This window comes from Octopus sinensis, linkage group LG4 (genome assembly GCF_006345805.1).
Source record: "Octopus sinensis linkage group LG4, ASM634580v1, whole genome shotgun sequence".
NCBI classification, from domain to species: Eukaryota; Metazoa; Mollusca; class Cephalopoda; order Octopoda; family Octopodidae; genus Octopus; species Octopus sinensis.
In genome coordinates, this window is record NC_043000.1 from 79396654 (window position 1) to 79410362 (window position 13709).

At 36.6% G+C, this 13709-nt stretch overlaps 1 protein-coding gene across 4 annotated transcripts in view; it reads right to left on the reverse strand.

Annotated features, from left to right (window-relative positions):
* LOC115210889 (E3 ubiquitin-protein ligase HECW2) overlaps positions 1 to 12020 on the reverse strand; it is a 61514-nt gene extending 49494 nt beyond the window's left edge. For 2 of the 4 annotated variants that reach the window (XM_036502196.1, XM_036502194.1), the window contains exons 1-5: positions 9846 to 12020; positions 9265 to 9357; positions 8132 to 8282; positions 7353 to 7468; positions 5535 to 5701 (exon numbers count right to left, since the gene is read on the reverse strand). In XM_036502196.1, the coding sequence (XP_036358089.1) occupies positions 5535 to 5701; positions 7353 to 7468; positions 8132 to 8282; positions 9265 to 9357; positions 9846 to 11895 (2577 nt within the window). In that variant the 5' untranslated portion in view covers positions 11896 to 12020. The remainder of the gene's footprint in view (positions 1 to 5534; positions 5702 to 7352; positions 7469 to 8131; positions 8283 to 9264; positions 9358 to 9845) is intronic. The other 2 variants (XM_029779660.2, XM_036502195.1) reach the window with 2 other exon arrangements.
* Positions 12021 to 13709: the final 1689 nt, after the last annotated feature.

Consider the following 13709-nt stretch of genomic DNA (forward strand, 5'->3'; position numbering starts at 1 on the left):
AATTTTATTCAACCATCTTTAAAATGGAAAGACAGGTTGGGTAATGTAGCCTCAGATAAACTATAACCAAAAGACAGAAGGGATGGAATAGTCATGATTTGAATACCTTTGATCGAAGCTGATCTGGAGCTAGACAACATTCAGAACAATACAGCAGCAAAGTCCTTAAAGAAATATAAGTAACATGACAGCATATCTGTAATAGTCCTGAACTTATATTCCATTAACTAGCAGTTTGAAACCTACATTAGTCATTCAAATATCTAGTATTCTTGATGTTGCAGGAGCAGCAATAACAACAGCAACAACTATGCTTTCTTCCATTTACACTTTCATTTTCCTTTTCAAGTAAAACTTGAAAATATTGATTAGGGCTTGACCAAACAGGAAGCTGTTTCTATCAATCTTGACCACAGCACAACTCCTTCCACTAAAGCCACTAAACAGATAAAAACTGTTTGTGCTTCCTGGCCAAAGGAAGGTGGCAGAACAATCCTCACAAGACTTAGCTTGTGTTGATTTTAGGATTTGTAAGTGTGTTGGTATGTTTTTTGGGGTAATATAGTCATTGCATGTAATGTTTGTATGCTATTGTATATGGTTCATTAATTTTTCGTTGTTTGTGCCTATGGCTGTATACTGTATGATGTTTCTTTGTAAATATACCATATTTGATGGCCTATAAGATATACCTTTTTTATCCAAAAATAGCTTTAAAAAATCCCTCTGCGTCCAATGCACTCAATGTAAGCTTAAAACTTGCTGAAAATGGCATGTATGTTTACAAAACATGTGCTGCCATCTATTGGTGAACAATCGCCTACGGTATGTTTATAACAAATGTGGATGCAATAAATTACTTATAAATACCAGTAATAACCTACAGGTAAGTATTCAGGTAAATGGAGGAATTAAAACATTATTTTAGAGGGATAGGTCTTGTGGTATTATATTGGGGACTCTGCTGCCTATATTGGCTCTGTTGTGGTTCTTGTTACCTGGGGAGGTTCTATTACTGATTTTTGTTTGGAGTTGCAGCTCATTTTTCTGTTGTAGCTGTGATTGCACACTGTTGTTCTTGTTTAGCAGGTTGTGGCATTAGTAATAGTAGGGGTCACCTTTCATTTGCCCTCTGCCCTTAGATGTGTGGTAGAGCTACACATGAGATGTCTTGGCCTTTGTCCCTCTATAGTCATATATAAAATAGTTCTATCTGACAAGTGAATCAAACTAGAGGAGGCATCAACTCTTAATCAGGTACAACAGCACCATTCCTACCATTGATAAATTCGCCTTGTGTGAGCATGTACACTTTTAATATTTGGGTCACCTCTTCAATGTCGACCAATATGGTTGCCACCAAACAGCAGATGTTTATTTCTGGTAACATGTTAACCATGCATGAACAAAGATATGAAGGTATTAGGAATAATTCCTCATTTTAGTGAGAAGCTAAAAAGTGGTTTGTTGCTTTGAATTCTGAGAAGAATTTGATATTTACTGTACTGTAGTGTCTGCCATGAGTTGTATGCAGCATCGGATCCTACTACTGGTAAACTGTAAACCAGTACAACCTGTGTCAGTGGGGTAGAAAGGGCTCCTTAGCCGTAGTGAAGGCAATCTATCTAGGGAGATAACCTTACAATAAATCACTCGGTCCGTAGCTTAGAAATACTGGTTGACGTCCAGCGGGAACAGCTTTGTTTCATGGAGGAGGAAAGATCTTCTTTAGTACTTGGTTGTACAATGCTTTCCAATGTGTGTAGTAGTGGCGTGCGCACACATTATTAGCCATTTGAAAAGACTATGGAATTTACAATTAACTGCACCAGGGTTCCTCTTCCCCAGGGAACCAGACCTAATGGTATACCTGCGGATGTAGGTCCAGCCCCTGCTTTGCCGGGTCCTGTCTCTGATCATGTAGCACCTCCAAGGGCATCCATTGACGGTGATGCCCTCAATCTTAACAGACGGGTATCACCTGATGGAGAAGAGTCAGCTCCCAACCAAACAACACCAAACAAACACCTCATCAGCTGTAAAAATCATACGATACTCAGCACCCTCAATGCCTGCACCCTCGGCTCTCTTGGCCGTCTAGAAGAACTTGGTGCAAATGCAGAATCACATGGCATTGATATAATAGCTGTCCAAGAACACCGATTTTACCACCCTGACAACATCCTCAAATACCATCAAGTCGGTTCTTATCAACTTGTAACCTCCTCAGCATCAAAGAATACTGTTAATTCAACAGTTGGAGGTATCGGATTTCTACTTTCATCAAAAGCTAGTGATACTCTCTTGAGTATAGAGTCAATCTCGCCTAGAATTATGGTGCTTGAGATAGATGGAAAACCAAAAACAACATTGGCATGTGTGTATAGCCCACATAATTCGTCTGTGGCAGACGAAATTGAAAATTTTTATACAACCCTTCGTTCAACCATTGAGCAAGTACCTCTCCATAATTTTCTGGTTATAGCTGGTGATCTGAATGCTAGACTAGGACCCGATGAGACCAAGTTTACTTTCAACTCTAAAACTAATCGGAACGGAGAAATGCTCAAAGACTTCTTGGAGGAATTTAATCTCTACACCTCCAACAATTCTTTTATGAAACCAAAAGGTCAACTTTGGACATTTGAGTCCCCACTTGGTGATAGGGCACAAATTGACTACCTCATCTTTCGAAAGAAATGGCGCAATAGTGTTAAGGACTCGAGATCCTACTCTTCCTTTATTTCTGTCGGTTCTGACCACAGAATTGTATCAGCTACCGTTAAGCTTAGTCTTCGCTCATCCAAAAAAACTAAGCCTCACCCGATCAAAATGATCGACTGGGAGGAAGTCTTATCTAACCCCGATATGTCCAAACAATTTACTATTGAGGTCTATAACACATTTCAATCTCTGTCTACTTCTGAAATAGATGCTGAGAACATTGAGGAAGTATACAGCAGCCTCATCAAATCAACAGAGGAAGTTGCACTGGCTACTCTTCCCAAAAGGAAGAGTAGGGGCCAGAGCAAACCTTCTAATTCCCCAAATGTCATTGAAGCCAGAAACCAGCTAAAGTCTATATCACTAGCTTACCACTGTTCTCCATCCCAGTCACTGAAGATCCAACTCATAGCTGCCAGGAAGAATCTTGATGAGGCTTACTTGAACGCCGAGGTCGAATTTATCAATGGCAAAATTAGTAAACTATCGAAAGAGCACATTAGTAAAACACACCATCTTGCCTGGAAATCTATCAAAGACCTATCAGGCAAAAATTCTGGGTCATCAGCTAAGAAGCGTTTAGAAAATTGGTCAAGCCATTTTAAAAACCTCCTTGGGATGAATGCCAAAATCCCTGATAACCCCACTCTTCCAAGTGTGCCTATATCAGACACGCTGGACATCAACACCTCCCCTTTTACCATATTTGAACTAACAGCAGCCACCAAGCAACTAAAAGCCTCGAAAGCATTTGGTCCCGACAACATTCCAGCTGTAATTTGGAAGGATGATAGATTTCACACACTTTTGCTCAACCTCTGCAACCACACACTTTCCACCTTTGTCACTCAAAAGATTTGGCACCAATCTTAAATCATTCCAATACCCCAAAAAGGCGATTTATCCCTCGTCACCAACTACAGGGGTATATCTCTAATGTCAATTGCTGCAAAACTGTACAACAAACTGATCCTAAATCGTCTTGTCCTTTTTGTTGAACCTTTGCTCCGAAAGAACCAAAATGGATTCAGACATGGGCGCTCAACGCTGAGCCAGATACTATGCCTGCGCAGACTTATTGAATAATCAAAAGCATTTAATCACAATCTTGCAATGGTATTTTAAAACAGTCTCTTTTACAATCTCTTGAACAAGCCTCAAATTGTGTATGTAGGTCTTTACCTCAATGAGGCCAAAACTGAATACATAAACAAGTGCTTGTCCAACAGTGATTGCATCATCCATACTCTCAACAGTGCGCCTTTAAATATGGTTTCTGACTATAAATATCTTGGGTCATACATATCATCATCTGGAAAAGACTTTCTAACTAGAAAGGGTATGGCCTGGTCAGCCTGTAATGACATGCATAAGATCTGGTCATCAAATCTAAGTAGAGACTTCAAACTTGAAATATTCAAAGCCACAGTCGAACCAATTCTACTATATGGCTCAGAAACCTGGACGTTACCAAAGAAGCTTGAGAGGCGGTTGGATGGAACCTACACTCACCTCCTTATGAGAGCTCAAAATCTCCAACCAAAATGCAAATATATGGGAAATTACCACCTGTGTCATCTCTTGTGAAAAGTAGGAGAGTCCAGTTTGCTGGACATTGTTGTAGAGCTGAAAAAGAAGTAATTTCTACTCTTCTCCTCTGGAAGCCATCTACTCGCAATACCAGAGGGCACACAGTCTCCTACCCTGATGTAATCTCCAGGGATACAGGCATCCAGCAACAGGATCTCCGTAATGCTATGATGGACCGTGAAGTCTGGCGTAACATAGTAAATTCCATTGTCTCGACCACGGTCGAACAATGATGATGATGAGTTTTTAGTGTCAGAAAAGGCTTGAGCTTGGGTTGGTTTTTCCACCCTTCTACCTTTGTTTTGCTTTATGCAAAGGTAGGTCACTGTGCACCTATTGGCTTATTCAAAAATGTGTTCAGGAATGGCAAGACTTACTTTTAAGCCTACCTTAGTTATTAACTTTTTTTTTTACAGCAATAAGCCTTCAGTTTTTTAAATAAACCTTTCTGATGCTCTTGCTAGCATTTGCAAATGAGAGTTTTTGCAAATGCTTGGCTGTAAATGCTCAGGGTATTGAGTGGATGATTTGAGTGAAGCAGTGGCAGTGATGTCTTCGGTAGTGAAAGCTGAATTTTGTATTGTAGATGTGGTGGTTGTGGGGATAGGTTGTTGGTCTCTTTACTTAGCATATTGTTTTTTTTATTTACTTTTGTCCTCTTTGGAAATCGTGGTATATGTAGTAGTGGAGGTAACAGCAATGGTGTAGCTTCTTTAGAATTTATACTTTGACAAAGAGGCAATCTTTGCTCATTGATTAACTGAAGGGAACAGACTCAGAGGCTAGTTTCACCCTCTTTTCAAAATAATCTTCCACATCTCCCTCTAGCTGGCTGGCTGTTAAAGATGTTGTCATCTTTTAAATTCATATTTTTTAAATGCAAAAATCTTCCAAATTTTTAACCCCAAAACTCAGAGTGAGTTAGTTCACCTTGCTCTTAGTTAACTTAAGAAAAAGTAAATAGATTTTCATAATGAAAATGTGCTGAGTGGTTAGTGTTAGGAAGGGCATCCAGCTGTAAAAATCCTGCCAAAATAGTCACAGAAGTCTGGTGCAGGCTTCTGCCTGGCCGGCTCTTGTGAAACTATCCCACCCATGCTAGCATGGAAGGTAGACATTAAGTGATGATGATGATGATAAAAAAGTTATGGATAGCGCTCATGTACAACTTTGTATGAAGAACAACAACAATTATAATTAAATTAAAAGTCAATATATACCTCATGTGCTTGAAGAATAGGGAAGAAGTCAGGTCTTGTCAGAAATTTAACAGCAGGACTGTTGTATACAGATCGGCTTTCAGGTGTCCGTGACTGTGATGAGGTGTTACCTGATGTTGAAGTAACAGAACTGCTACTATTACTACCACTTGATGTATTTGAATCACCTGGAATTTAACAACAGTACAATGCAAATAAATATGTATTTATGTTATATATATATATAAGTTAATCCAAACAAGAAAGCACAAAAAAAACACAACGCGAGGACGTGGAACAAATATAGTATTATTGGACGCTCAGGAAAGAAGGAGGGTTTAACGTTTCAAGTGGAGCTCTTCGTTGGAAACATAGGAGAAGGAAAGGTCCAGAGAAGAGAAGACAGAGGAAATAAATTGCCAACGATATATATATATCTTGTATGTATGGTCTCTTCAATTCCCAGGAGACCATACATGCAAGGTATCAGTCTATACACACACAGACATACATATATAAATATATACAAGCACAACTATTACAGAGGTTGTTGAAACATACTAGAAAGTATACAACAGATAGATGTATACAAAAATAATCACTAAATTTGCACAGTGTCATTGCAGAGATTGTTAAACAAACTGGGGGAGTTTATAGAAGCACATTCAAACTATTCATGCTACACATACATACACTTGCAAAAAGGGATAACAACATAAGCATGTAAACATGATATAGTGTATGTAGTTTTCTATTTGAGGGATTTAAAAAAATAACTAACATTTTTGTTAGGTTGGTGTTTGGAACTTAAGCGATCTTTACATGAACTTGTAATGGAAGATTTTAGTTTAAGATATTTTAAAGCAAGGTTTTTGTATTACAGAATTAGGTGCTTTTAGGTGGCCTGGTACCAAAAATTAAACACAATCTGTTTGTTCTGCAAAAACTAGTTTCTGGGAAAACTAAAATGAAACATGTCCTAGTCAGTCAACCACTTACTGATAAACATACAATTTCAATAAAAATGAACAAAATACTAAAACAGAGACATTTACTGCATGCAAGACAGAAGTCAAGTTAGTGTTAACATATTTAATGTAAGAAACTTTAACCAGAAATAATAAGATGGAGAGGGGAATATAGTATTAGTCAATGACTAATAGCATGTTTATTATTTTAGCAAATGCAAGAGACAACTCTAGACATACTGTGTCCTTATTGAGATCTGAGTGAGATATAGACAACATTGTACTTTTCAAAGTAAAGCTGAATGAATCAGTGAGTAAATGAGCAAGATTGTAGTAGGTTGGAAAAGAAAAATACAATTGTTTAAATAAGTAACCAAACTAACATTGTTTACCCTTAATTACAATAAATAAGATAACACAAATTTAACTACTGTTTATCTTCAAGATGGCATCACTGAGTTATTTTCTCTTTTAACTATTCTATTCTTAAAGTAAAATATTTTGCCGTTTTAGATTTTAAAAACATACCTGATCTTAATGATTAATAACCATTCTTAGAAAATCTTTTTTTAATAGTAACACTATAATAGTAAAACAGTAAAAATATTTTGTCACATATCTGTGACCTCTTCAGCAACACTTTCCATCCTTGTGTGTGCTCCTTCTCTGCTTAGGACTAAGTGGAACAGGAGCATACATGAAGACAGAAAGTGCCACTGAAGAGTAAAAATAAATGCATATAAACCATATATGTGTGCACATACACACACACAAAATTTACTACTCAGCAATCTTTCAAGCAAGAATCTTATTAGCAGGTCTAAAATATGCTTTTTTTAATCCAAAGATTATGGTAGAAATACTATATTACCATGCTTACCACAGGCTGACAATTCAGATGTCTGAGGAGGAAGGGGTGGTGGTGGTGGAGGTGGTGGTGGTTCTTCAGGTCGGCTCTGTGAGATTGTTCGTCGAATACTTTGATATCTATGAAATGTCAAATAATTCATAAATATTATGTTCAAAATGTTATTTGAAAAAATAAAGAGAAAAAAAAAAAGAGAAAGAAATACATTATCTAAAGATTAAAGTTTATAGTAGCAACTCTTTGTCTTTAAAACAGCTGAATATGATTCTGATTTTAGAAAAAAGCAAACAAAATTTTCAGAATCTATATAAAGAACTGGTTAACAGCTTTCTCACCAAAGTGAAAAAGTGATCCAGATATATTCCCCCCTACCCCAAAACCACATAAAAGGTCATTCCTCATCAAATCTTTTAACATGTATTTGTCTATGCTGGCATGCATGTGACAGGTCTTTAAATATAATACATCACCAAAGTCTTGCATTGTACTTTCTGAAAAGATTAGGGTACTAAGATCTTAACTTCTCCTTTTCTCCATGGCTATCTCCACTGATAGCACAGTACTTTTATGTCACAAAGAAGTGTAGTAAGGTGTTCAGTATACATAAAGATTGCATATTTAATAATGCTATTTAAAACAAACTATGGTACATTAGCAAAGTGTACAGTAGTTGTAAACTCAATAACTTTTAATAACCAGATGTTTAAAACATTTTCTGACGTAGTAAACTAATAAGCTTTGCGGATTCTTTTGATATAGGAAATAAGAGAAAAATGTCTTACCTGCGATCTAATTGTTGCCTTTGTTCTGAACTTATAGTGGGCCTTCGATGACCAGTACTTTGTCCTACTTGTGGTTTCTGCCAAGTTGTTGTTCGGTTCACATGGTCAATATAGAAAACTCGTCCATGAGTGTCAACACCAGCTTCCCAATCTTTAAGAGAAAAATATATGTTTGCATGTATCTTAGATCAGGCACATATATGTATGTGTATCTGAGTGTGTGTGTGTGCGTGCATGTATGTCTAAATACAGTGATAACAACACTTTGCTTAACTATAACCACAGCTTTCAATGTTTGATATCCCCCAAGAAAAAACTACAGCTTAAAGGTTTCAAATAAAACAAAATGGGGTTAGAAATTATAATAGTACAGAAAAATACATCCTGTAAGTGATCCTTGTCATTAATGAGTGATTGGTAAATAATATATGTAAGAAAAAACACTGTCAGGCCATATATTATTTAAGAAATAAGAGATCAAAAATAAGGTAGGTTTTTCGTGATCATTGTAGAGAAAGGAATATAAAATGTTAACAAATGTCAACATATTGATGTCTGTTCATGATCTATAATTATTTTAATTCTAGCTCATTTTTACACCACCACCAGAGGTACCTGCCACAAATCTGGTTACCAATTGCCACTCAATCCAAATGCTTTATGTAGTTTTCATAACCTTTTCTCATCACATGTTCAGACCATCTGTATCATTTAATAAGATGTAATATTTTACTTCTCCTTCCCCCGACACACTTTCTGTGTTTGTTTAAGATTCATCTATCAAGTAATTTCACTGATTCTGTTACTTTCATGTCATTCAGTAATATCAAATTCCTAACATGCACATCATGCAGTTATCCTTATCTATGAAAGGAATCCCTTTAATGAGTTAATCTGTTACTTCAGGAAATTTAAGCGAAAACACAAACTTTAATGTGAGGTATTCCTGTATACCACAACTCTAGGGCCAGGGCCCACTGTAAACCTAACTCTCAAGTTAACATTTGGTGAAATAGATAATATCTATTAAATTAAATGTATGTAAGAATTTATATGTTCATATTCATTAATACACATAAAAAAATTAGTTTAAAAAAATCAAAGAGGGAAAAAAATATAATGAAAAAAGATACCAGCTGGGAGTGGCTCTTCACCAGGTTGTGGTTCAACACGATGGTATCTGGGCCTTCGTGAAGGTAAACGAGGCAATGATGCAGCATTATCACCTGATAATAGTGAAAATAAGGCATCTTTAACATCTTGAAAACTATTAAGTTATATTTTGTTTGTCATTTTAGCGTGATGTATAATTTGATTTCCTAAACCACTGTTGTTTCAGACTAGTTTATATTTAAACTGTGTGTAGAGAGGTTAAACAACAACGAGAAACTATGCTCTGAAATAAATTCTCAATGGAGGGTTAGCAATAAAATCTCTGCTTTACTATTGAAACATGTACAGGAGAAGAAGGCTGGCCAATTATGTTGAATGAACAAAACTGACTTCAGGTTATTGAAGTACTCAGCATGGATTTTCCTACGTAAAAAAAAAAAAAAATCAATAAAGGAACATAAAATCAATGCCAGAGAGTATAAATAAATATGTTGTTTTGGAGTTTCATTCAGTGAATCTGATGTGATGAAATATAAAACTAGAAAATCAACAATTTGAAAGAACAGAGAGAACAAAGAATAGAATGTATTAAGTCACTCACTATTAGCGTGATGATGGGAAGAAGAATGACTACTGTGAGATCGCCGGTGCCAAACCACAGAGTCAGGAGCAGCTGCAGAGTGGCTTGCTGTGGATGGACGTGGTACAGAAGTTGTTGAAGAGTTGTGACTGGACCATCGTAGTGATGTGTCGCGGCGAACCCCATTTTTCGGCTGATGGGAGGACTGGTTGGGAGGAGGTGGTGGTGGCGGTGGGGGTGGAGGCGGAGCTGAGCTAGCAAGTGTTAAATTAGAACCATCCAGCCGGTCACAACCATCAACAGCAGGGATATTAGTCGAAGAATTTGAGTCTGATGAAGTAGAACTAGAATCAGACCTCTGACTGTTAACACCAACTCTTTTCTGGTGCCAGAGCTGTAGGTGATGAGCTATCTGCTGTCTATTTTGCTTACGTTCCTCTTCACTTAGAGTGCGCATTCTATTAAGCGGTGGTGATGGTGAAGCCCCATTCTGGATTGGGGTTGCAGACCGTGGACTCACATTGTCAGAAGTGCCATTCTTAGCAAATACATCAGAAAATCTTGGTGGAGAATTTATGCGGTGCTGGCGACCATTGGAGTGCATAGAATCTGACATAGAATGAGTCATGCCATGTTTATCATGTGGAGGGTTTTTAGAAGTGTGACTCTTATGTCGTTTAACATGTGAATGAGGTTTTGTAGGTTTTTCAGCTATAGCAACAGAATCCATTGTAGCAGGTCCTGGGACAGTCGAAGATAGTTTTTTACCATCATTGCTTAAACTAACAGATGGAGATCCATGGAATTTTCCTTCTTCACTGTGGTGGCCTTTAGATTTTGTTGATACATGTGAAGTGCATCTTGGTGTGAACAGATGGTCATGCTGACCACCAACAGCTCCAGCTGCCTGGTCAGCACTCAAGTTTTCTAAGGAGCCAACAAGGCTGTCCACAATATATTGCTCATTTTCTTCAGCCATATGTACAGGGCTGTAAGTTCTGGGCGGAATGGGGGGTGGTGGCTGCAATGAATGGGCAGCAGGGCTGGTTTCTGGGGTTTTTGGTGATAATGTACATTCATTGGTATTTGCAGTAGGGGCCTGGGAGCCACATATAGTGGGACTTACTATGGGACTGACAGGGGAAGAAGGTGTCGACTTGTCGGGCAATCTTGGAGGAAGTGGGGGCGCTTCTTTTGGACGTTGACGAGGAGGAAGGGGAGGAGCTTTGGATTTCGATGGGTATGTTCTTGGAGGTAAGAGAGGTGGTTCTCCAGGGCCATGAAGCATAAGTTCCAATCCAGCAGAACTACTTTCAATATATACATTATCTACAGGCTCTGATACAGGAGTATTTGCAGATAGTTCTGTTGTAGCCTGTTCTGTCTCTTCACATTCATCCTCAGCCTGCAAACCTAATGATTCATTCATTTCTGTATCTCCATCATAATCTTCACTTAGACTAGTTGGAACTAAAGTTTGCTCATCTTCATCTTCTTCATCCTCAACAGCTTCTACGTTTGTCTCACAATTCGATGGTCTTTCCTCACTGCTTATCTCTCCAACAGGGTCTGTATTTTCAACAACTGGTTCAGTGGTGAGCAAAGGAACTGTTTCACTTGAAGATATTGTCTCGCAACTCTCACTTGCTGTCACAACTGGTTCGGCTTCTGTTGAGACAGGGTTTTCTACGGCTACTGCCTCAGCATCTGGTTTATCTGCTTCTTCTGTGTTTTCCACTGTTTTGGTGTCTATAAAGCTACTGTCACTCTCAGTTAAATTACTTTCTTTACTTTCTTGAGATTGATTTATCTCAGGTAAGTCTTCCTCTTCTTCCTCTTCAGAAGCACAAACAATGCTAGGAACAGTGGCCATATTCGGAGAGTCTCCAACAACTAGTAATTTTTCCTTTGTTATTCCTATTCTATTTGGTACTTGCATATTTGGTATGATACCATTGCTAATGGCTGGATGCTCTACACTAGAAGATTCACTCACAGTAGGGTTTTCTGGAGACAATAATCCTTCAAGAGTTATCACAGGTTCTGTATGCCGGTGGTGATGACGATTCATAGCCTTTGGGCTGCTCAGAAGTCCATCAGGTAGAGAAGTCTTTCGGGCTTGAGATTTTTTCCTTGGACAGGACAGTATTTTTCTTTGATCATTCAGAATGTCTAAAAAAAAAAAAAGAAACAAGGAAAAGGAACTATAAACAAAATCAATAACAATTACAACAGTAAAAAATACTAGCATTATGCTAGGAGCAGTAGAACACTTCTAAATATTACTAAATAGTCAAACCTTTACTAATTATTACAACAGATATTTGTAACTCTTTTAATATAAAGAGTGTAGAAGCATGGAGCATGATAACTCCAGTAGAAATATACTAGTATAATTAAGTTAATCTTATATGCACATATCTGTGAAGTCACCAACTGCTAACTGGGTGAGAAACACATATGGAAACAAGAAAAGATTAAATGATTGTAACTCATTACCTAGTTATTATATTATGTTATTCTTAGTATCAAAAGCATTACTTTCAATTAATGCTACATTGTTAACCAGTGTTGTTTTATTATTATTATTATTATTATTATTATTATTATTACTATTGGTGTTGTTGTTAACCAATATCATTATATATTATACCAGTGCCATCTTATTATTGCCATTTTGTTAACTAGTATTACTATATAATTATATTGGCACCTTATATTTTTATTACAACATTGTTAACCTACATTAGAGTACAGTATTATATTATTACTACTTTTTAACCAATACTATTATAGATTACACACTGATAATCAATATTATTATATCATTATTATATTAGTCATATTGTTAACTAGTACTTCTTTAAAATATTACCTCACTGTCAACCAATATCACATTAGCATGTTACTATAAAATAAGGACCAATAATTACATTATTATATACAACACAGAAATTTTTTGTATGCATGATGTGCAAATATTAATATTCTGCATTTTGCATGAAAAAGCTGGCTCATCTACAAATGGTAAAGTCTGTTACCATTCTCTGTCAAAAAGTCATCTGCTACTTCTACATTTTCAAACACATGTAAATAAAATACAGAAAAGTTAATCTTGCATACATGTGTATGTGCGTCTGTGTGTGCACGTATGCATATTTATATTCTGCACTTTGAAGGAAAAAGTGTGGTGAGTTACAAATGAGTTAGAAATAGTGAAATTTGTTATTTCCTGTCAACAAATCCTCTGCATTGTTCTGTTTTCAAAAACACAGGATATAAAAACTCCCCTACAAGAAGAACAGGCAAAGCAATCAGCTGTCAAGCAATTCCATAATAATATGCATTGCCTCATCCATGTCTAAAACTAGACATAGAAAGAATGAAGAGCTATATATATATATATATATATACATATATATATATATAAATTAATAAATAAAACATATGCACATATACATACATATATGTACGTACCTACCTCTACATGTATATATACATGCATATATGGGTACAGGACACCAAAAAAACGTCGAACACAATGAGAAACAAAAACATAAACACAAAACCAAGGAACTGGACATTTTTCTTAAACAACGAAAAAATAGAGTACAGGACAAATAACACAAGGAAAATTTCCCTTCTTCAGTTGCCATGGTTTCATCTACTCTGCATTTCGAAGGTGTATATATATACATACACACACATAAATATACATACATATATATATATACAAACATAAATATACATACATATATATTATATATATATATATATATATATATAATATATATATCTCTATATATAAAACTGAATTGCGTTTTTACCGCTTGGTTCGCTTTCAATGCCACTACATCCCGTCCGATTCGCTCCAAAATTTACAGG